A 24413-nucleotide genomic window follows, 5' to 3' on the forward strand; every position below is an offset into this window, starting at 1 on the left:
TCCAAAACAACTGAAGTTCCCTTTTAGAACTAGTAAGTCTTTGAGACCCTAGCACTTGTCCTGGTACAATGTTACATAAGCAGATGTTATTTGGTAATGATTTAAGAGGCCTGAACGCAGTATCACTTATATATATATAAATAAATACCTTCAAAAAGTTACATAAGGTCATTAATGTTCTGTAAGTACCACAGCAGATGTTGGATTCTGCATTTGAGTCTCATCAGACTTCCAGTAACAGATTTTTGGCTCTACATACAGGCAATTCGGATACAGCCTTTAAAACTAATTTCAACTAGTAGGGTGGTGATTATAGCTCTTATTTCCTTATTTTTTCAGTACTATACAGAGGTACGTGGAAAATGATCTGCTTTCATGACAGCTAAATGTCTGCTGCCTTTCTCCGCTCAGCTTAGTGGTTTCTCTGTTCTAGTGCCATAACTAAGTTTTCTAAGTTACTGTTATATTTTTAACCCAGCTGTCCTTCTCAGAAAAAAGTTTGTCAGTGATACTACACAAGATGCGGTTGCACTTTGTGGAAAAATTTCCAATGGACAATCAACTTTTTATGTAATAAAATACTGGAACAAATATCTTGGGGTTTGTTGTTGTTTGGTTTTTTTTTTTTTTTTTAAAAAAGATAATTCTAATGGCTACTGTGTGCCTTATCTGTTTTACTGTTTAAAAAAAAAAAAAATAAAATTCAATTTAAATTCCTACCTAGAAGAGTACAACTGCATCCTCTGTTCTTGAGGGCTTAACTTCATCAACCAAATAAGTAGGAGATTTGACATTTAAATTGCTAGGACCAGGGCCCAGAAGACCGGAGAGAAGTACCATGTGCAGTAAGTGAATGAATGCTGGCGGTTGAATTTATAACAAAACCTCCTCACCAGCTACTAAATCTTACTAATTAGCAGATGCAAGCAGTGTCCATATTCATTTAAAAAAGATGAGAATTGCAGGTGCTGTCATTATTATGTTGCTAAGATTTATACACGATGGTGCAATAAAGTTTCCCATGATACCACGCCTATTACCAGTCTTCTCTCTGTGTCTGCTGCACAGTCTTTCTCTTCGTACACATCATTTGCTAGCAGGGAAGTTTGTGGTTCCCATTTCTTTTGCAGCTTCTCTTAGTTTGTCTTTAGCTTTGTTGCTGCACTTATTACGAGGTGAAATACCCATTTTTAAAATTCTATCTTTAAGTCTGTTCTGACACACTTGCAAACTACCACAGGATTTCTGATCTTTTACTTGAGTGGTAAAGCATTTCTCTTCTCTGAACAGTCAGGTCAGCTTTGGCTTCAGAAAGACTCTAGGTTCCTGTCATGTTTCTGAACTCTTTCAATTTTCTCGTGAAAAGGAAATAGTAAATTAAAATACCGTTTTGTTAAGATACAGAACAGCCTACTTTTGTCTGATATTTGGCCACTGTTCTTGCGGGGTTTATAGTAAGGCTTGGAAATTATTTCCAGTCTTTATCTCTAGCTCATTTCCTTTTCTATTCAAAGAGTAACAGTGTTTGCCTGTTCCAGAGGTTTGTGGGGTTTTTTTTATTGCATTGGACATTTATAGAAATTCAAAGAGCCCATGCCTGAATAATGGAGATGCCCCTTTTTTTACAAATGCCTGCCTCATGTTTCTCATTCTTAAGATTGCCATCCTTCTATATCTGTTGATACACTTTTATTTGATAATTCTTACTCTGGGATAAAATGAACTATTTTTGCATATCACTATTTTCTGTCTTTCATACTGTGCCATTCTAACAGGGACAAACCCCACTGAATTCAGGTAATATCAGATTGCTAGGAAGGTTAGAGCTGCTTGGATTCATGAAGGAAAAAAACTCCACTTGAATTTTTTGGTGGTGGTGTTTTTTCTCCTCCAGTAGAGAAGTCAGGGAGTGTGAGGGGGTGGGACACACCATCTCTCTTGAGCAGAAGAGGTCTGTGCAGTGTAGTTTTCGATTAGTATTTAAAAGGTTGACGTAACACATTACAACCAAGCATTATACAGCACGCCAGCCTTTATCCAAAGAGAGCTGGTAAATGCTTTGTTTCTTTCCCATGTGATGCTACTTCATAGACCAGTATTTTCACTGTTGATACTGGTGTCAGCTGGGTTATCAGTGGCATTGTATCAATGATTTTCTGTAATATCAAAAGCAGATCTGTTAATCATCATTTAAATTAACAGTAATAATTGTAATAAAGAATTTCTCAAAAAATTAGGGAGATATGTATATGTATTTTTTTTAATTATTACACAGACATTGGTATTTTGGGAGGGAGAAATTGGACAGTTAAAGGAGCTTCAGCCTCTTCCCACTCCTACTGGCAAAGGCAGCAAATACGTGTTCCTGCAGCACATGGTCTTGCTATGCAGCCTCTGTTAAGAAGAGGACGGTCCTCATGCCAGAGGCCCTCCCACTCACCCGCTGATCCCTTGCACCTCTCGCTACGTGATGGCAGAGTCTTCCCATCTTGTGAAGTGCTATAATTTATCCCATTAGGTGCCTGCGGATACCCTGGCTCCGAAACAGCAGCACGGAGGTGACCTGTGTCAGAGTCCCTAATGTTCAGGTGGCTCAGTGCCTGCTGAGGCTGTAATAATAATCCTATTGGCAACGTCCTTGGCCTGAATATGGAATAAAATGCGGAAAGAATATGTTACTTCTTGACACTTCTCAGAAACAGAAACTTTTTTCTTTCTTATTCCAGAATTACTGTGCATCTGCTCTGTTGCAGTTGGACAGAAGAGACCCTAATTTTTTACAGAATAGGGACTAGAATGCTCTAATCCATGAGGCTTATAACCAAAACCTTTTTTTTTTTCCTTTTGTAATTTAGTGGTACCTCCAAAAAAACTGTGGGCCCACCTTTACTGCCTAAAACATCTACAGCTTTTAAAGATAATTTTCAGTAGCGTCTGAAAATAGGCTGGACTTCTGTGTTGGTGACATGCCCACTAATGCTGTGGAAACCACTGACCAGAGCATTGAGCACTCATGAAATCATTATTATTTAAATCAGTTCAGGTGCCTTTGTTGACGACAGTGTTACATGTTGGCAGGTCTCAGTGTTCTTTGGAAAGAGGTGAACAGCAAGGCCCCAGCTTTTGCTTGCAAGGTGCAAGGCCATTAGCAATGAGAAGTAGCTGTTTATTGAACAGCACCATGAAGTAACCTGGATCTTGCTGTAACTTAATGTAAAGCCTTCTTTGTAATGAGGAAGGCTGAGTCATACATGAGCAATTGTATTGCAAGGTTGTATTGAAAAAAAAATCATGGATGAGCACTTGCTGAGTCAATAAACAAATAAAATAAAGGTTTAATATGTGTATTCATGTGATAGTTGCTTATTATTTCCCAGATCCATGGCTGCAAGCCATCCTGTATGTTTTTTTTAACTTGTCCTCAGTGCAGTTTTATTTCATTCAACTTCCTTTGCAAAAAAATAAGTCAGTTTTCATCCCCCCATCTAAAATGAAATCTCAGCAGTATCCAAAATAGTGCACACTTTAAATTACACAAGACTTTTGTATGGATATTTTATTATTCATCCTGCCAATTGTATCCACAGCCATACCCTATGACTTCTCAACCCTTGATAGTCAGCTGTTGTCTTTCTGGTGCTGTGAAACATGTTAATAACTGTGTGAACTTTAGCTAATTGCAGTTATAATAGGATGGAGTTGCCAGGGAGCTTAATGGAAGCACAGACATGTGTGTGTTTTGGCACTTAAGACAGCAGTTGAGTAGAAGATTTTGAAAAACTTTCTTTCATTTAATGTGGGATCCAGGTATTTTGTTGTGATCTAATGAGCTGTGTAACCTAACCAGGGAAAGGCCACTTTCCATCTTATCACCATTCCTCCCCAACCCCTGTTCCCACATAGTGTCACCATTTAAGCCATATTGCTCAATTCTATAATTGCTCAAATAACCCTAGTAAGGCCTCAAATATATTTCAGCCATGTTATTATTTCCATCAGTAGCGATAAGCCAGGACAGTCTCACTTTCTCGGATGAGAAAATCCGAGATTTTAGATTTGTAACAGGGAAGACCATGCTCAAGAGATATCCAAGTGACGTAGCAGTTCCAGTTGAATACTGGAGATGGACTACAGGAAAGCAGAAATAAAAATCAAATCAGTTGCATTAATTTCCTGCGGTGTCGCTATCAACTGACAGACCCTTGGGTTTTAGATGAGGCATCTGTGCTTTAAGAAACATTATCCTGTACTACTCGTTCAACACTAACACAACAGAAGATGAGATGAGGTTATGGTTGTGCTGGGAATTTTGTCATGATCTCACATTACACCCCTTGCCAAAGGAGGAGAGGTGATACTTATTTGTAAAAGGGGCTTTCTCCAGAACAATTTCCCGTTGAGCCCTGGTACTGCTTCCTTATCACAGGCCCCTTACTGTGTCCTGATACCGCTCCTGACTGCTGAGATGCACCAGCTGAGACTCAGACTCAGAAATTGCAAGTTATTCTATTTGCAAAGTGATGGAGCTCTCTTTGGGTTTTGTGTTTAAGGTTATACAGTGAGCGTACGTGCTGGATTCAGCTCCATGGCTAAGGGTTCACCACAGGGAGGAGCTTCTGAAGGTGTGTTTTGTGAAGAAGACATGCAAGAGGAAGGAAGGGTGTAGCTGCAGTGGTGGTTTCTACACATCCCTCCCCCATCCTTTGGTCAGAAAGAAGGTGGTGTGACAAAAGAGCCTCTGAGCCAGCTGCTGGAATGGCCCTTTGGGGCTGAAAAACCTGGACACATCACAGGAGCTTCAGCTTCTGGTGGAGGTGATGGACTGGCTGGTCCAAAGATCTGCAAGGGTTGCATAAAAAGCACTTTGTTTGGGGAACATTGTTTCTTATTGTCCGGTGCATTTGGGAGAATCGAGGCTCTGTGAAGCAAAGGAGGGAGCATCCCTACATCTTGTAGCTGTGAGCAGAAACTGTGACAGCTCAGTTAGTTACTTGCTTGCTGCTCAGAAGAGACTAAATATGTGTGACACTCAGCTGGGAATATTACTGTCATGCTGGGATAAGAAGGCGTTTATGTAAGAGCCAAAATCTCTGGGTTTTTCTTGGTTTGTGATTCAACCCATACCCTCTTTTTCCATTGTCCAAAGAAGCATCTAAAAGAAAAGAAAAAAACCCACCAAACCAACACCAAGAAACCAACAAAACCCCTCCCGAACACTCTCGCTGCACTTCCCTTTAAAAGGCAGAAGCTGCAGCTGGAAGTGCAATACTAATTTCTAAAATTTTGCCAGATAACACACTAACTCACATATTTGAAATAAGTTTTGCCAAGTGTTTGATGTATAAAAAGCTGCATTAACGAGGGCTGAAGCTCTGCTGGCTGGCGGAACGCTGCAAGGCCACCCATGCCCCAGTCCAGCCGCTCGGCCACCTCATCCTTGACACCAGCATCACCGGAGGTTTCCTCTGTCCTCTTCGGCTGCTGGCAATGCCCTGGCCGTGGCTGCTGGAAGGAAGCTCCGGGTCTGCCGCAGGGCACGGGAGGGGGGGGGGGAGACCCGCGCTGGGTGACCAGCCCGCCCTTTCCCAGCTTTATGGATGTACGGGAGCAAACCCACCCTTCCCGCCGAGGCGTCGGCGCTTGTCAGGCCTTCGAGAGGACACCCGGCACCGGCGCCGAGAGCCCTCCCGCCCGCGGGATCCTCACGCACGCCGCCTGGCCCGCGGGGGGAGCGGGGCGCTGCGCCCCAGCGCGGCCGCGAGAGGGCGGGCGCGGACAGGCAGCGGCCGCTCCGGCCCGGCGCCGGGAGGGTTCCGCCCTCCCAGGGCTGTGGCCTGAGAATTGTAGCACGCTGTGTCGTGTCGTGTCGTGTCCTGTTGTCTTTTATATTATATTATATTATATTATATTATATTATATTATATTATATTATATTATATTATATTATATTATATCACATTGCATTGCATTGCATTGCATTGCATTTATTATATCATATCATATCATATTATATTATTTAAAATGTAGGAATATTTTATGTTTGTACATTTTTAATGCTTTTTAATCTTTAGTAGCCAATTAAGCATGTTGTCATACAGAAGATAATACATTTAATGTGCAGTGTATTTTATATATTCATGGATATAATGTATCATCTGGTCTATTTTTAAATACATGCCTGGAACTAAAAATTACGTGATAATTTTCGAACTAATGTAATGAATTGTATATGGTTATGTATAGTTTGTTGTTAAGTTAGTTCTAGCGGCTGTATATACATAGACATGTACGCACACACATGCACATACACACACAAATACACATATACTTATCCACACATGCAGATGCACCTTATACACACAAATACACATGCACACAAATATATACACAGGCACACACAAATACACTCACAGAAATATCCACCCACTCCCTTATACACACACAAATACACACACACACACACACACCCCTTATATACTCACACACAAATACACAAACACAAATATCCACACATAGACACCCCCCCCATACACACACATGTATATCCACACATGTGTATCCTCCTTATACACAAATCTATACACACACATGCACACATGTGTGCGCACACACACACACACAGAGCAACAACAGCGCAGTGGCAACGTCTGCCTGTGTGCCGGGGGGTGTGAGGTGGGGGGGGACCCTCTTCACACCTCCCTTTCACTCCATCAAAAAATCAATAATGTAATAACGTAAAAGAGTCTGTGTATAAGGCAGTGTGTGTAAGGTGTAGGGGGCTGTATATGTGTGTATATATACATATATATATGAGATATGTGTACGTGTGTGTGCATGTGCATGTGTACATGTGTGTGTATAAAAGAATGTATATGTGTGTGTATGTGTACACGTATATATGTGTATGTGTGCGCCTAAGATGTGTGCGCACATGTATAAAAGCTGTGTGTACGTGCGTATGCCTGTATAAGATATGTGTATGTGTATGCGTAAGCTACGTGTATGTGTATGTGTATGCGTAAGCTACGTGTACAAAAATCCCAGGGTGGCAAATGTACAGTCAAAGTCATACTTGACCTGATAGTGAGATTCTCATAAGCCTTAATAGCTGCCCACTGGAAAAACTTTATACATGTTTTATATATTATTTCCATACATATTTTTACTCCATGTTCACCCTGTTCAATGAAAAAAAGTTTTGTGAACAGGGGAACAAGAGTTTTGTTTTAATCTACCCCCCACCTGCCCCAAATACAGCCCTTTCCCATGTCTGCCCACTGTAATATCCCCTTTCCCGCTCCCATCTCCTTCCCTTCCCATCTCTCTGTCTCGGATCCTGCAAGCGTGACTGGGCAGGCAGTGAAATGTGTTGCGGTCTGTGCGGACCGGCCAGCAAATGCACACAGGGGTGGTTTGGCCCCTTGGTTTTTGTCTTTTGAAATAAGTAGGGAGCAGTGTACCTTTCTCTCAGATGCTGTACAAAAAGTAAAAGTCGTGTGTGTCTGTGTGCGTGTGTGTGTGCCCAGCAAACACCGGTTTACTGTTACAGAGAGACACTGAAGAGACAAGAGACAAAAATAAAATAAGAAATTTGCATTGAATATTTATTTTGATAAACATTGTGTACTCCAAACAACTACGTATTATTTCAGTTGTAAGCCACAATCTGTTGGAACCAATGTCCCAAGAGCTCTTGTCATCATAAACCAGTCAATGCATTACCACGGTCTGCGGACATAGAGAGCTTTCAAGTGCAAAGCAGATTATAAGAAAAGACATATTGCCGACCTCCTTAACAACCTGGACAATGCTAAACTCCAGTAAAAATGCTTCATATGTCTGCAATTTAGTTGTCTTAGTGCCATTGTAATAAATTAATAGAAAATATATCTTTTTTCATTGGAAAGTCTATAAGAAAATGTACAAACATCTAACTCCGAAAAAGGACCAGCTGTTTCGGTGACAGGTAAAACAAGCATTCGAACAGAGGCAAAAAACCCAAACATCCAAACAAACAAATAGACAAACAAACAAAATGCAATCAACCCCCCCCCCCCACTCTTCCAATGGCAATTGTGTAGGCAAACATGGAAACATTTGCAGTAATAAAACCTTACAAAGAGGGTAACTGCAGCTTGTGCAGGGATTGTACAGGATGTACAAAGAACAAGCAGTCAGGTAATTCACTAGTCAAAATGTGCACGTGCAATTTCTAGAACAGTCGAAGATTAAAAAGGAATCATATGGCACAAAACTATTGCTGACTGGTGATGGTATTAGGCTTCGTTCTGTCTTCAGAGCAACACACTGACTTCATCCCTTAAAGGTCGATGGGAGCTCTTTGCGTTTCACAGGCGTGGCTGCCCCGTTACACTGCTACGATGCTCTATTATCCCTCAGGCTTACAGCCTGCAGCGATCCCGTACTCTGTATTCACAGCGTGAGACCCACCCTAGCTCCAAACCAGACCCCATGTGACAAGCTTTGCATGATGGAACAAGCTACTTAAAAGTTTTCTACTCTTAATAAGATGAGATTTTTTAGGAAAGAAAAAAAAGTTTTTCCTAGAGCCAAGTCTTATGATTTCACCCTGAGAATTCCCAAAATAGTAGAATCAGAAGCTACACTTTAGCACAAAGGCAGCGTGCTCGCAGAAGCTGAACAAACCAGTCTAGGGGATAGACCCACCTGGCACGATCCTCCCGGGCATTTACACGCTTAGAGAGAGCAGGAGAAGGGTGGCCCAGTGAAGCACTGCACCACAGAGGGCAACCCCTGCCCCGAGGGTCGTACAAAGCCAAATCCCAAACCAGGTACATTCTGAGCCCAGCTTTCCTGCCCACCGTTTGTTAAGTGCTCGTGAAAGAAATAGTCTGGCTTTGGTCCATCTCTTGGAAGCAAGTGTGTTCCGCTAACACCGGTGCAATGATATCAACAGAATTGCCTCAGGACAGCGAAGAGGTTTAGATAACCCAGACTAACGTACTCAAGGGACTTTTTTTTAGTCTATTTGCTCGACTTCAGGGATCTGGCTCTCTTTTGGCTATCAGAGAACATCAGATAAATGACATTTGGATAATCATGGTTGAACCACAAGTGAGACTGACCTTTTCAAGGAATAGTTTGTGAAACCCCCAAGCCATCATAAGACACTGGGAGAAAAAACAACCCACCTTACTTGCCTTTTACAAGCGTTGCCCATTCATTCTGGAAACAGCACAAATGCCTAAAGAGCATCCATGATCAGACTCTTGTTGAGAAGCAAGGGAGGGAAAGCTTGACTTTTCTTTTTTTTTTTTTTTAAATACAATACACATGACATTCAGCGAGTTCAAAACAACTATATAATAAGACTGAAAAGAACATTTCCAGTTTCAAAACCCAGGAGAGGCTTGAGGGGAATGTAACCTACAGTATTATCTAAATTTTGCTCATGGTTGCTTTGACTTTCAGAGCAATTGATCTAAACCAGGCTTACAGAGTGCAACACCTGCTCAGCCTTTGGAATGACACACAAAATCCTTGCTCTTTCATTCTAGCTGCAAGATAGCATTTTGGATACTGTGGAAAAAAAGCAACTCAATTACATGAGCTTTAATTAAAACAGAGGAAAAAGAAGTAACCATCAGCAACTAGAATAATTTCTGTAGCAATGGGGACAGGTAGAGACAAAGTGGGGAAACAAACCCAGATACTATTGGCAAAATTGACATTCTATGTGCTTTGAAAAGCTCGTCACCCTATCTTTTACAGCCCCCCTCTCCCCCTTAGATTTCTTAAGAATAGCCACAGCCTCCAGAGATGCCTTCATAGCATTTCTGAGCAACAGACAGAAATATCACTGAACACTAGAAGTGCTTACAATGTTTTACAAGATAATATTTAATTTCCCAGCTTCAAGAGATGCCCCCGTAGGAGTCCCGATTCATGCTAATCTGCCTTCATTACCCAGATATTGCTCTGAAGAAGGGGGAAAGGAGGTACAAGACATCCAACCAGTGCATGCGGATTCCCACTCTAATACTTCAGCTACCTGATAAGACCTCTGTCACCTTCCATCCAGATCTCATGTAACCCTTCCAGGAGGACCAAGACACTCGTGCCCTTAAGCCTGAGGACAGGATCAGAAAGCAACACACAGCAGAGCAGTCTGATCCTGTTCCCTCTGACCTCCCTGGAAAGGCGGGGGCCGCTCACCCTATTTGAGGCTGAATAAGGTAAGTCCCAGTATTCCCAGATAAAACCTGGAAGCCTTGAACAGGATGGCTTTGACTGGCTACCATAAACCCTCCAGACTGATCCTGACCATTATTATACAGAGGGACTGTATGGGAAAGGCTGAGAAAATGTATGTGCTAATTAACATTGCTTTCCTTCTAGCCTACAGCTGCTTGTTGAAGGAAAACTTCCTATTTGAGCAACCACTATTAAAAAACCTTGATCCATAGGAGAAATGCAGTTTTCTGAGCAGGCAGAAATATGTGGTTTCATCAGTCTCTGCTGGCATGTTTTATCCGCCCCTTCTCCCATCTCTTCCCCAACTATGTGCCGTGGGCTAGCATGTACAACACAGATCCCAAAGAGCTTGAGCAAACGTCATAGAAGCTTTAGGATGAATTCTTACTGTCCAGTTATGTTTCCCAGCATCTAGGTAATCATTCAAATATACTCTTTCTATCTTAGATTTTCAACCAGCCTTTGAATTGGCATTCCATGTTTATGTGAGCAGCTAGTTACACTATGGGAAAAAAAAAGTGTTTGGACAACTTAGAGGCTGGTAAAAGCAATAATCCTTGATGGCCTTCAGACCTAGAACTCCCCCTTCGAGAGGCAGCACATAAGTTAGTCTGTCACAGGGGTGCTGATAAAACCAGCACCTTGTAAAACAGGTCAAACCTTGCTTAGTAACACGAGAGTCAACATGGCATCGGTGAGCAAGTCAACCGGCGAGGAGCTGGTGATCACAGAACATACGCTGATCACAGAGGAAGGCTTTTCTGTCACATGTGGCCACTCTAGCTACTTACAGTAAGATTTCCTTTTGAACAGCAACAACAACAACAAAATGCTACACCTCTGGAGCAGGCTGGCAAGGTGCCTGTGGTGAGCAGTCAGTAGTCCGTCCCACGGGGGCAGTGCTGGCAGCCAGAAGGCAGAGCAGTGTGTCCTCATAATTTCATCTTCTTCACCACAGGAATTGGCAGTGCTTGATAGATTTTAGCTGAGTCCTCATTAGTGACCAGCTTCACCCAGACAGGGCGGAAGCTGCCTTTGAAGCCGACAAAAGCCATTTTTTCTGCAAATCAGAGCAAATATAGTAGGAGTGTGTCAGGGCTGCACCAGAAAACCACCCGTGTGCGTGGCTACACCCAATGGCTGGGTGGATGCAGGTGCAGAAGGGCACGCATGTGCACACAAACTTTGCCAATTATGCATTCTCCAGGTATTAAACAAATACTGTCCTAATGAAGCTTAATTAAAGTTTTATTTACATGTTGTATGCTTCCATCAATTAACAATATGTGATACACAGCAGAGGAGAAAGAGAGAAGGAAAAATCCTTCCCAGCAGGCAGCTTGAGCTATCTGTTGAAGCTATCATTGTTTGCATGGTGGTTATACTAAAAACCCTTGTCTGCTTGGGAAAGGTGGGGGGATGATGAGGACAGGACAACAGACAAGACCTACGTTAGTCAGTATAATACACACACACAAGAGGAAAGCGTGCCAAAAGCTCACAACTAGAGCTGATCAGAGCAACGTGCACAACAGAGCAACATTCTAGTGCAATATGTGATGCTTTGAAATTGATATGCTTTGTGCCATCAGGTCGGAATTTTGTTTCAAGAGAAAACCAGCCAAAAATAAGTTCAGACAAGTAAAAAATCCTGTTTTGGGGCATTTAGTGGGAAACAAGTCCAATATTCCTATTGTTAAAGTGCTGTTTTATTTAAAATGAATCTGGAAAATCAAAACGCCTGAATTCTTTACTTCTAAGAACAACTGCCAGAGCACTTTTTCCATCTACAGTATTAAACTGAGCGCTGTTATCCAAAGCTGCAGTGGATACAACCTTACCGAATAAATAAAGGACTGATCCCAGGATGTTTGAGCACATGCTGATAGAAACAAGCAAGGCAAACTTTAGAAGCAGAAAAAAGGTCCCTTTACTGGAACCGTGGGAGGGGAATAGATCAAAGGGGTTTAGAATTGCATTTTTGAAAAGTGGTTACCTTTTAACCTAAAACCTTCTTCTGCTCCAAGTTTCTCCAGTACTTTAGTCCATGGTCCTCTTGAAATGTATCTTCCTTTAGAGGTCACCAGCACTATGGAGCTGAAGGAAACAAAGCCATTTATAAACAGATGAAGAGTCAGAACACATTTCTCACTTGTCTGTCTTGAGCACTGGTAACTCAAAGCTGGAAACTGTGTGACTCAGACACCCATGAACTACAGTGGCTTCTGCTTTAATGGCTTTTATCAACGCTTTCCAACAGTTGAGTCATATACTCACTTTGCCAATCATGCAAAACCCATTAGAAAGCAGATAGAATTCACTTCTTTTTTTTAAACACTCTTTTCTAGGATGATTTAAATGTTTCCAACCAGCAGTTCCATCCTGCTTTGCTCAGAAAGGAAGATGCTGTCCCTGGGATGCTCTTAGCAAGTCTCAAGTAATTTCTTGCTCTTTCATCATTAGCAGATTAAACCTGAAGAAATTCACTTATTTGAGACTTTTGCTGGCCTGATGCTTTTCCTTCATTTTCAGTGTGCTTTTGCTTAAAAAGTGTATTATTATTATTATTATTACTACTATTACTATTACTATTACTGCCTTACTTGCATGTACTGTATTTCACCTCAAAATTGTTGGGGTCCTCTACAAATGCCAAGTGATAAACAAAAGACATGAGGTAAGTGCGTTAAGCTAATGCAAATCTGTAAATGCTTGGGTAAAACTCGGTAACTGTCTAGGCTTAATTCTAGATGGGTAGAATAAAAACCCAAATTAAACATGAAGAGATAATCATGCAATGAGACTCTTCTGGGGAGAAGCACAGGACACTCAGTGAAGTTAAGCTCATTACTTCCTACAAGGTGCACAAACACCTCCAATGGTTATCTCAAAGCCTATCGAGGAACAGCTACGCTCCAGTGAGTTCAGTGGAAGTTTTGCTATTAAGTTCAGTGGGGCTGGGATGTCATCTTTGTTTACCTCCTAATTAAAGCTGCACGACAGTAATTGAGCAAACACTTGCTTAGATGAAATTATTTCATTCCACCTTGCAGGGTTTCCATGAATGAAACTTCCCTGACTCAAATGGCATTTGCAGTCCTGCAGAATGAGAGCCTGGCTGGGTCTGCTTCCAGGCATCACAGTGGACACAAGTCACTAAAATTAATTAGGCAACAGCTCCTGCAGAGCTCAAGCCCTGAACTACTGAGTGCAGCAGTTACATCTTAACACCTCAGCTGGAACTGGAACTGTTCACGGGAAAATAGCAACGGGTGGTGGCAGAGGAACAAGAGAAGCAAAAGAGTTAAGAGTCATCAGGCCTTTTCCTAGAATAAACCTGAGGTGTTAAAATGCTCCAGTGCTTACAAGAGTGGATTGAGCTGGCAGGCTGGTTTTGACTACTTCGCAAATGCTGATTCACCTCTTTTTTCTTCCTTCAGTTCACTAAAATCATTACTTTCTATTAAGCCTTTCCTGCTATGGAAGTTTAAAATAAATTCACCAGATGTTTTGTTTTCGTATCCCTGGGAAACTCATCAGAAAAATGGATTTATTAAAAAACGGGAATTTGGCCTGCAGAGAGTTGCTTAAATGAACGAAGAGGCTTGTCCTTGCTGGAGACACCTCTTCTCACATCCCCAAATCCATAAATCTAAAAGTTGTTTTAGCAGTCTCTTCACAAGAGGCTGGCGAGGCCGGTGGGGCCCCTTCCCCTCTGCTAGCACCATCTCTCTGTGCAGTCCGTGCTCTGCATCGCGGCGGGGAGGTGGCATGAAGCTGCTGGCTGTACAGTCCCGCCGGCTGTACGGTGTCCACGTCTGAACCTGAACAACCCTTTCATCCAGCAAACGGATGAAAGATGTTTCATGGCTATAGCTGAAGCCCGTGCCTGATCAAATTGGAAAGGCCTGCAGGGGTTGGGCTGGGAAAACTTTTGGTGAAAGAAGGACAATAATTTGGGGGTTCAATCCTTGCAAAGACACAGCTGAGAGAGACCTGAGAGGTGCTAACCATGTTGGGTCAACTTCTGGTCCTAATCTTAATCCCGATCCTAATCCTAATCCTGTTCCAACACTAATCCAGAGAAGACAATGAGGCTCAGAAAGACTTAAATACACCTAAAGTCTAACTACGATTCAGTCTTCTAAAGTAAGAAAGAATCCAGGAGCTGGATTTAGCCAGGACTGAGACTGCATTTTTTGCAAAGGAGGATGATAGCCTCCCTGAAAGCCCTCTTATTTTTTTTTATGAAAGAAAAGTGAGCAACTACCATGCTTCTCTGCAGTAACTAGTCCATGTGTTTTTTGGAACCTTCACAGTTATTTAAGATAGTAGAAACACATCTGTATCCACCTGTGTGGCACTCTGCTGAAACTTGCACCAAGTCTCTAGAATAAATGCCAGAGCAATATCCGGTCGATCTGCCCACAGCTATTTCAGATGATTCATCAACAAAGCAATCATATTTGTATTAAATGTTATGTATCAGATTTCAAATCAAAACAGATTTAATAACAATGAAATATGTTCATTTCCCAATAGCACTCCACAAACTAATATGAGAACAACCCCTTTGGTTAAAGGGTTTCTGATGTTGTGCCCATTCTTATTCCAGCAGACGAAGCCGCCGTCCTCCAGGATGCAGGAACACGTGTCGGCTACTTACCACCCACTTGCAAAACTCCGCATTTCTGGCTGCCGACACTTAAAAAATAAAAGCATCCAGCCCTTAGGTCTGGGCAGGGAACATGTGCAAAGAGGAATGTATTTTATTAGTGGAATTTTCTGCGATTTGAGAGAGTATGCAGGCAATAGAAAAATGTAAACTGTGCACATCTGTACCGATAAGTGCTTTGTGAATTTAAGTCTGCAGTTTGTCTGCAACCCACAACATAAATGTAGACCTGCAGTTTATTAATCAAATGTAGCTCTGCAGTTTATCTGGGGCTCAGTCAGTTCCTAAATCACAGAGTCTGCATCCTTCTGCTGCCTGCACGTCCTGCTCACATTTGGACTCTATTGGAGTCGGCAGGTACAAAAGCACATTGTTAGCCCTGTCAGTCTGGCCCATGTGGGGTGACAAAAACCAGGAAAAAGATGAGTGTTGTACAGCATTCTTGTACATTGCACCTTAGTAACACCAGATTATTTACTCACTGATCTTTGATGTTGTTGACGTAACTTTCTATCTGTGCTGGGATTCCTTGTAGAATTGAGTTTTTGAATGTTACTCGATCAACAACTTTTCCATGATGCCCATTGATCACAACCAGTTGGATACCCTCATCAGTGAGGAAAAACCTGACACCGTCAACCTGTGCGGGGGGAAAAATACTCTTGATCTATCACAGTAACACAATTCCAAACAACCACCTGTAAGAAACACTGATAGTCTTGAGCCACAGGACTGCTCTTTATATCAAAAGGCAGAATTCAAGATCTCTGAGGTCAAGCTGTCCTGCATTTTTACTAGTAAGGGGAAGTTACAGCCATTTTTTTTTGCAAAATACAAAGCAGAAGTGACCCGACTCTAACTATCCATGGTAACTTTGTAAGCAAGTTTTCCATAAAAATGAAACAAGTATCTTAGTATTTTGTCCCATAAAGTTCACTGACAGGACCTGCTCACCTCAATGTATGCAAAGTCATCCTTTAGGTGGAAGTACTGTTTCTTATAAGTTTCTATTTTCACTTCTAGTAGGTGGTCCTTAGTCTTCTGTTTACAAAAAACAAACAAAGGAGAGAAAAGAGTTTTTCTAGTGAGGATGTCCATTACCTGAACGCTGCATTTTCAGAAAGCATTTAAACCTTGAAATTCAATCAACAAGAAAGCTACGTAATAAGCACTGACTTGCCAAATTACATTGCTAATGAGACTGGGCACAATAGTAACCTCTCTGGTCATCCTGTCAGCATTTAAATTGTTTCACCAAATGGCAGAGTATAAGTGATTCTCACTTTGCAGAGCTGACACATAATTCTCTGAGGCTTTGCCGTGCATTCCTGCTTCAAGGGTGATGAGTGAAAAAAACACAAAAACCAGATAAATATCCCCCTCCCTCCTGCAGAACCAGACTGGATTGGATATAGGATACAGTGTTGTGCATTATATGAATGAGACACTCAGCTATGCAGTCCCCTCTCTGACACTCCTGTTCTTACAGCCTGGAGGAGCTGGAGGCCAGGCAAGGAACCTTGTGTCCAGAATCACATTCCCTGGACCAACCTGTCTTCCAGCTCATCACTTTTCACCCTGTGCTTTTAAGCACAGCACATCACAACAGAGCCCCAAAAGACTTAAGTATCCAACTTCAACCAAAGTCTTGGGTGGCTCTGTCCTTTGAGGACCTGTGCTCTCTGCACGTGCAAGAATCTGTTTCACATTATTTCACGCCTGAACCATTTCAGGAAACTAGGCACAGGATATACTGAACCTGATACAAAGTCTTTCTATGTCTGTGGGCACAATATGTGCCAGAACTACAGATTTACAGTAAGTCTGTGATAAGAAATCAACTACTTTACCAGTTGTGCACTAGAGAGCTTCTTAGGCATTGGCACTTCTACTATTGGTGTCTCAATGTACTTGGGATAGGCCATGGCTGCACAGTCACTGATGCCAGCCGTCTTTGGGATCACAGCTTTGATCCTTATTCGTTCACAGCCCTTGACAGAGCAGAAAGCAAATTTCTCCTTCTCATTTTGAGCTTTGAGTTTCAGGAACAGCAGCCTGCAGGTAGGAGAGAAAAGTGAACAGCATCCTTGAGACTTCTGTGCAAAAAATGACTAACTCCCAGTTTTGGTGGACTCCTTCCTAATGCTTTGCAATAATATGCATTGCAAACCCTCAGTGCCGACGTCTGCATTTTATAGTGCTCAACATACCACACGCAAATAAAAGGGGGGACACATCTCAGAAATGGTTTGGAGAGGTCGGGGAACTTACGACAGAGAAATGAGATGACACCTGAACTCCCTTTGAGCTCTATTTTATAGTGATACATTTAAGTAGAAATACATGCTTTGCATTTTAGGTCTTTCTTTCTTTCCCATTATTTTAATTCTTTAAAAGAAAATAACAGGCTTTACAGTCTTAGTTCCTGTGCATCCCTGTCGTGGTGTTTATAAATGGTTGCTGCTCAAAACAAAAAGGGTTGGGTGTGTCTCCCATTCAGTTTGATGGTCTGCACTTTGCTTTTGTCTTTTTTTTTGAATTTGTATTCATTTGGCAAAGCACTTCCCAGAGTAATTGGCAGTGCAGCAGAGGCTATGAATGACTGGCAGCCGTGGGAGTCCCAGGAAAATTAAACGCTGGTCACATTCCCAGAAAGACTTTCTGGTTTTGTTGTGATCCCTGCTGATGGCATTAGCCAAACGGCTCACGATTCCAACACCTTTCCCAAAGCGGTGTCCAAATCAGGAAGGCCTGCTTCCTTACCCAGTGTCCTCATCCCAGTAGTAGTATCCTTTGCTAGGATATCTGTGCTCCAGTTTCTCCATTTGAGAGGTTTTGTAGAAGGTTCCAGTTTTGTATGTTTTCTTCAAGAGACGATTGTGGATGTCTGAGAGAATGGAAAATGTCGTCCCTTTAGGATAGCAAAACCCTACTTGGATCCAGTCGTTCCTAAAAATAGCAAAAAGACCCACATTATAACAAGTCGACACAGGACTATTATTTTCCTGGGCATGCTAGAAGCCAAACTAAATAACTCACTCTGAAATGTAACTTAATTTTTTCCTGGCCAGTTAAAATTTTAATGGTTTGGGATGAATCAATATGACGTAAATTAGACATAACAACCATGGCTTAGTTAAGCAATGTGGGTCAGATCTGCTCCTGACTTCTACACCTGTGACTTCCATGCACCAGGAATTAATTAGCTCTAGACTTCTAAAAATGAACCGTGTTATCTTGCAGGGCTTCCCGGGGGAGGAAACAGGAATCTGAGATGTCAAATGGAAAGATGGTGAACTCAATGGACTTCCTGGAACAAGCATGTTCATTCTGGAAGAGCTCATGAGGTGATGACCTCACCCATTAAAAATGTGCAGTTACATTATTGGGCTGGAATGTTGGAATTCGGTTGGATCACTCACTTGTTGAAGTTGATGAGCCATATGGCCAGCTCTTCAGGGGCTGTCTTGTCCCAGTGGATGGTGTAGCCTTTCCTCAGTGTTATAACTGGCTGATACTGCTGGTAATGAGTGCTTTTGCTCAAAGCCCCTTCCAAGTAGAGTGGGTGATTGTGGTAGTCATTTTTTATTATTTTCATTTTCAGGTTGGCTGGCTTGTAGGCTTGGATGTATATCTAGATGAAAAAGAAGATCACCAAGGGTTTAATGAATGACAGTAAAACACTAAAGGTGCAGCTATTCAATAGATGTGAACTGGTGCGAGGCCTGTGACTTCAGCAGTGACCTGTATGCCGTACACTTATATTCAATTTCTTAGGCTTCCTTTTCAACAAAAAGTAAACTGTTTTCAGAAAAAAAGAAGGATCATTTCCTCATCCATTGAGTTCAAGAGTATGTGCCAGTCAAGGCTTCAAACAGGCCTGCAGTAGGGCTGAAGTACTTCACAGCGTTAGTGGCAACCCTCAGCAGTGGGACAGCATCTACCTCAGACATCTGACTTCTGCTGAACAAGGACCCTTCTGTCTGGATTTCAGAAGCATGAAAACCAGCTCAGTGGTTGGAAATTGGCTTTAGTGGCACTACACAGAAAAAAAACAACAGTTGCAACACCCAAGACAAAAACAGGCGCTACTCATCAGAGGAAAGTGAGGACTCTCTCAAGGCAGCAGCACTCGGGGCTCGTGTGGTAGGAAGAATGGTTTTGTGGTTACACAACAGGATGAAAGACCATGAGAGCTGAAGTCTAATTTCGACTGCTCAGCACATTTCCCATAACACTGTGGGCAACACTTCCCTCCATAAATCAAGGAAAAATAACTAGCCGACAGCCCATAGATGTATGAATATTAATCTGTTAATGCTCATGGAGCTCTTAGGGGACTTCAGGCAGAAGTTGTTAGAGCTGTTAGCAGTCAAGGCCAAAGTATCTGAAAATGTACCACAGCATCCTCATGTTCAAAGCCACCTGTGCAGACATGCAGCTAAATAAACCCTGAGCGCCCTGAAGAAAGTCCATGTCTAAAGGTCAAGCTTTACAGTGCCAAGAAATTTAAAATAAAATAAAGTGATAAAGATACTGCAAGGTAAGCAGCTTTACCTGTGCAAAGTGCCCGCTGCAGATGGAACCTCTCCAATCAGGCACGTCAATGCAGTCAGGGTGCTTGATTAACCAGTTATCTTCTTTTATCAGGTATGAGCCTGGATATTCTGACACAGAACCATCTACATCATGAAAAACTGATGTTTTATCACCATCCATATCCAGATCATTGAACCAGGGGCCAGGTTCTCCAAAGAAGACCCTTGAGGTAATCTAAACAAAACAGTGAAACACATTTACATCTCCAGAAAGGAATTCATCACTAAGAGTACAGAGCAAAGGATGGCTATGGTCACTAGAGTGGCTCAAAGGACCCATTTTCTGACTTTATTTGGCATTGGAAAGTAGCTTGGACAAGAAATAGTGTTGCGTTTGTGGGTCAACTTGTGCATGAAGAAATCTGTGTATGCACTAACATCACCATTCTTTAGATGGCCACAGATTTTGGCTGCTCAGCTTGGGACATTGTAGGCTTGATGTTCAACACCTCTGAGGCCTCATGACTCCAGATGAAGTCTGGGGCTGCAGGTCCTCTGAGATAGCAGTCATGTGGTAATAAAACTATGAGCTTCTGAAACTGACCATCCAAAGATGGAAGCACCAAAATCATTTTCAGCTGAGCTGGTCTTGTTAGTTGGCAGGAACATCAGTGCCATTTGGTATGGGCATATTAGGATTGCCTCTGCCTGCACACTGCCTCTTCGTTAAGCCTGAAGTCGGTGTAGAGCTGGGTCACACACTTGAAAGGTGTGTTTGATTTGTCAGACAGAGCAGACACAGATTTCCCTGCTGACCAAGGGGGAAAGGCTAAAACAACCAGAATTTCAGCCTCAGTTGTGAGAAGGTTTGTTTTAAAATTCTGGAGGAAGGTTCAGGAGACAGGGCGATTTCACTAGAGCCACTTCACTCATTGTCTGTTAATATGTTTTTAAGGTTCCAAAGCCACATAAAGTCACACTGATGCTGGGAATAATCAGCAGCCTCCCCTGGGAAATGGCCGCTCAGGCAACTTCTGACTGATATTTTTATCCAGCATAAATAAATGGCATGTCACCAGCCTGCCTGGTGCAATGTGAGAGAGTGACCGACCAACACTTTTAGGGGAATTTTGCCTTTCCCATCCTATTTGGCACAAGGATCGCTAGTCAGCACTTCTCCTGACATGCGAGTAAGTCTGCTAATTTTTTGAAAGTTAAGCAACCCAAATCATTTCAGTCCCAACCACTTTATTTATTTATTTGTTTGTAATGTTTGGCAGTTGGATTTAACAGCTGCTAGAGGTGAACCTCAGCAAACCAGTTAGCACATATTTGTGCAAACAAATACAAAAATAACCCAAAAGCACAGACCCCAGGATGGGTTCAGACCAGCACCCAGAAGTTCATACTGTAATTCCAAGTTTGGCAGACCCCTTTTGGCTGGGCTCTGCTCTCATTTATGTCTGCAGAACCAGAGTCCATGGAATTACCCTGGTGTGCAGGGCTGCAGAATTACCCTGCATCGGCTCAGTTTCACTGGCTGTTTCCCAAAATCAGTATTTTCTGCTTCTAGGTGAGTTAGAGCTTCCACAACAGACTTCCTTCTGTTGTTGCTTTAATATTATACTGCTGTTGAAAATAAAGGGGCATATTCTTCTCCCTATTTCACAGTTTCTGAGACATACAGAAATGGAAATTATTTTCACTTGAATGTCACTATTTTTTTGAAACTGATGCCTGCTTCTGCTTTGCTGCCAACCTGTCAGAGAATTGGATTTTCTTGTTATTTCACCCATCCAATCTTCTCTTCTTAGCTGCTGCCCTCTTTGTTAAACTTCTGGCAAAGACAATGGGCAACCTCCTGAAGATCTCATGTTTTCTCCTAAAGGCTGCTGCACCCTTTTTGCCCACAACCCCATTTCCAAGCCAACTGGAAAAGGCCTTTCTGAGAAGGATAACTCACAGGGACGTCTTCAAAATGAATGTCAGTGACGTTGTTGTTGGGGCAGCTCTGCCAGGCGTTATTGAGCCGGAAGGCCAGGGCACTCGTGTGCCGGCCATCCAGGGCAGCGAATTTGCGGAAGGTGCAGTTCTGGACGTTGATCGGTCCGTCGTAGAACTGAATGCCTCGAATGGGAAAATCCCTAAAACACATTTGGACGAGACAGAGAGACTTGGTCATGACACATTAGCATGAGGATGAGAATGTATTCTAGACATGTACAGTCCCACAACACTTGTTTCTCAGCTGCTTGCATTTTTCACAGCCCTTAGGATGACTCCTGAGTTCATGATTTGGAAGAGAAGGGATTTCCCTCCTTTTTAGGTCTGTGAAGTCCTCTTATCTTTGCAAGTTCAGCTCGAGTTCTCTTGTGTCTAAACAGATCATCTTTATTTGGTCTGTGCTCCTCCAGGGAAGGAGCTTACAGCAATGCCAAAGCATTGACATAAAAATGAATAAATTCGTGTTTGCCATCAGAAATGAGTTCTGCAGCAGTGAAACCTGAAACTCATCAGAGCCGTGCAGACTCCTTGGGCTGAGTAACGGCAGGCCTAAAAGAAATTCCACCACATCTTTCAAAGGAACTTGGAGAGAAACAGTGCAACTTAACTGCAATAAAAAATGGATTTGAAAACAAGGAAAGGTCTTACAATCTATAGGGTTGAAAAGAGGTGAAGGGGCAGACTAATGAACCTTTATTAACAGCCTTTTCTGATATCATCTGCAAGGTAAAGAAGACACCATTTTTCACACTGATTAAGTGAATGAGATGCTTATACTCCTTAAGAGGCTAAGATAAGATAAACTTATGATAAATTTGATCCCTTCCTCATATGAATGGTTTCCCTTAGACAAGACTTGCCTGCTCCTGTGCATTTGTTCTGTCCCTCTGAGTTTCTGCACACAACACCCAAGATGAGATATGCCCACATATATATGCATAAAGGATATTAGAAGGAGAGTCGTAGCAGATTGGGTTTTCGTTATTACTATAGTTAATAACAAGCCTCCTGTATCACTACCGACACGCAAAGTTGAGGCATATAATATGGCAGAAAAAAATCAGCTGAGTTGTTTGTTCACTGTAGAGCTACTGTTAGGATAACTATGTTTTTAGGAATAACAACAAAACATTATTGCACTTGCAAAGCAATCTGTAGGACTAAGGTCTAGGACGAGGCCACACACGAAGCTCACTGGTCATTTCAAAACTATTTAACATAGGCATCAAATTCCTGTAGCACAGCAGCAATAGTAACAGCAGCTCTGAGGACATCTGTGACCACATCTGGGCCAGTTCAAGCCCAGGGAAGGGCTTCTACGAGAAGCTGGCAGCTGACCTGGATGGAGACTGCCACATTGCTCAACCACTGCTGACCACATACACAGAAGTGCCCAGCTGGCACACAGTCCTCTTGCTGTCTTCTCAACTCTCTTTGCAAAGGGGAGGGGGAAGGAAAGAGGAGCTTGATGCTGTCTTGGCAGCCTGCAAGTATGTACCTGCCAGCAGCAGCTGCAGTGAGGACTTTGGGATCGGGAGACATGAAGCTAAATCCTTTCTGTGTAATGGTTATTAAACCGAACAGTGCTGAAGAAACCACACTGGGCTGGAGTTTGCGCTGAGAGTGGGAACAGTGAGTTCTTTGATGTGCTGAGCTGAACTTACGGGCTGATGGGCAGGGTCCTTCCTCTGTGATCCAGACCTCCAGGTCCCCAGATCTCGTTGTCCATCGTCTCGGTGCCCAGGTTTCCACTCTCACCAACAAATAGGCTGTTCTTGATTTCTTGCTTCGAGCCGTCATCATGAGGGAAAGTCCCACCACTAGGAGGGAAGGGCTGGAGGTGAGGGGGCTGCTCACACCCATCCCCACCAGCTGGGCCCCAGGCTGCAGCACAGCCTGCGCCACACTCACCTCGCCAAGGTCAGGCCAATGCCGTTGTCAGCAAACCTGCAAAGAGAAGAAAGATGCTTCAGAAGAGGTTTGGGTTTGCTTTGTTTTATCATGACAAACTAAAATAACCAAACCAAGGAGGTGGAGGACAGCAGGGCTTAATTACTGAACGGTGCTCATGGGGAACTCAGGCTTTTCCAGGTTTGTTCCCTGTCCAGTTTTGGAACATGTCTTTTGGCACACCTTGTAGTATATGCAGATCACATGAAGGAGCAGACGTGCACCTGATTGATTGCTCCAAGCTGAGATTAAGCCGGTGATCACTGGGCATAGTTTACTTGTCTGATAAAGCTTTTTCCCTGTGTCTAATGACCACGCTTTTTTCACTGTTAGGTAAAAAGATCATGCTTATCTCTCACTCCAACTAGCTTTTATTATTTAATAGTGCTTTGCCTTACACACACCTCTGTGCTGCCCTGTGTTCATGTATCACATACTGCCTCCATAAAATAGCTTTACAAGGGGAACTGTTATAAAAACAAAGAAGTTTGGCTTCTCTTTCATCAACAGGAAGATAGAGATCAGATCTTCTTTATTAAAAAAAAAAAAAAGATTAAAATGTCTTTCCATTTTGCTGAAATTCCAAGCTTTCGATGAGATAAATCACAACTGTCGGTCCATGACTCCTGCTTATAGGAAGGCTACAATTAATATGACAGTTTGAGTCAGTCTTGATGGTATCTTCACATCGGTGTCACTCTTAACACGTCTATCACTGATCTCAGCAAAAACACCAGTGGAGATCCCGCAGCAGAGTAAAACCCAGCTTTGTCCTGCTTCTGTCTGTAGGTGGCAGCCCTTGACACGCTATCGCCTCCCCTTTGCTTTCTCCAGCCCCATAAACGCACACCGTAGTTTATATACTGCATGCCACATTAACATTTGTTTTGTTAATGTAATACATAAGTCTTTTTGTAGCAATAGAAATGGAAATTACTGTGGCTATAAAGACAATTACAGTTTGATGGCTGCTTCCTCGAATTCACGTACACTCATAGGTTTGCTGCTGG

The 24413-nt window shown here is 42.6% G+C and overlaps 1 protein-coding gene across 1 annotated transcript in view; it reads right to left on the reverse strand.

Moving 5' to 3' along the window:
* Positions 1 to 8058: 8058 nt before the first annotated feature.
* CEMIP (cell migration inducing hyaluronidase 1) overlaps positions 8059 to 24413 on the reverse strand; it is a 55600-nt gene continuing 39245 nt past the window's right edge. The window contains exons 18-28 of the mRNA XM_050903451.1: positions 23365 to 23400; positions 23118 to 23273; positions 21413 to 21593; positions 19469 to 19684; positions 18334 to 18545; positions 17675 to 17860; positions 16762 to 16966; positions 15866 to 15952; positions 15394 to 15551; positions 12233 to 12333; positions 8059 to 11296 (exon numbers count right to left, since the gene is read on the reverse strand). Of these exons, the coding sequence (XP_050759408.1) occupies positions 11169 to 11296; positions 12233 to 12333; positions 15394 to 15551; positions 15866 to 15952; positions 16762 to 16966; positions 17675 to 17860; positions 18334 to 18545; positions 19469 to 19684; positions 21413 to 21593; positions 23118 to 23273; positions 23365 to 23400 (1666 nt within the window). The 3' untranslated portion in view covers positions 8059 to 11168. The remainder of the gene's footprint in view (positions 11297 to 12232; positions 12334 to 15393; positions 15552 to 15865; positions 15953 to 16761; positions 16967 to 17674; positions 17861 to 18333; positions 18546 to 19468; positions 19685 to 21412; positions 21594 to 23117; positions 23274 to 23364; positions 23401 to 24413) is intronic.

This window comes from Gymnogyps californianus, chromosome 11, assembly GCF_018139145.2.
Source record: "Gymnogyps californianus isolate 813 chromosome 11, ASM1813914v2, whole genome shotgun sequence".
Classification (NCBI taxonomy): Eukaryota; Metazoa; Chordata; class Aves; order Accipitriformes; family Cathartidae; genus Gymnogyps; species Gymnogyps californianus.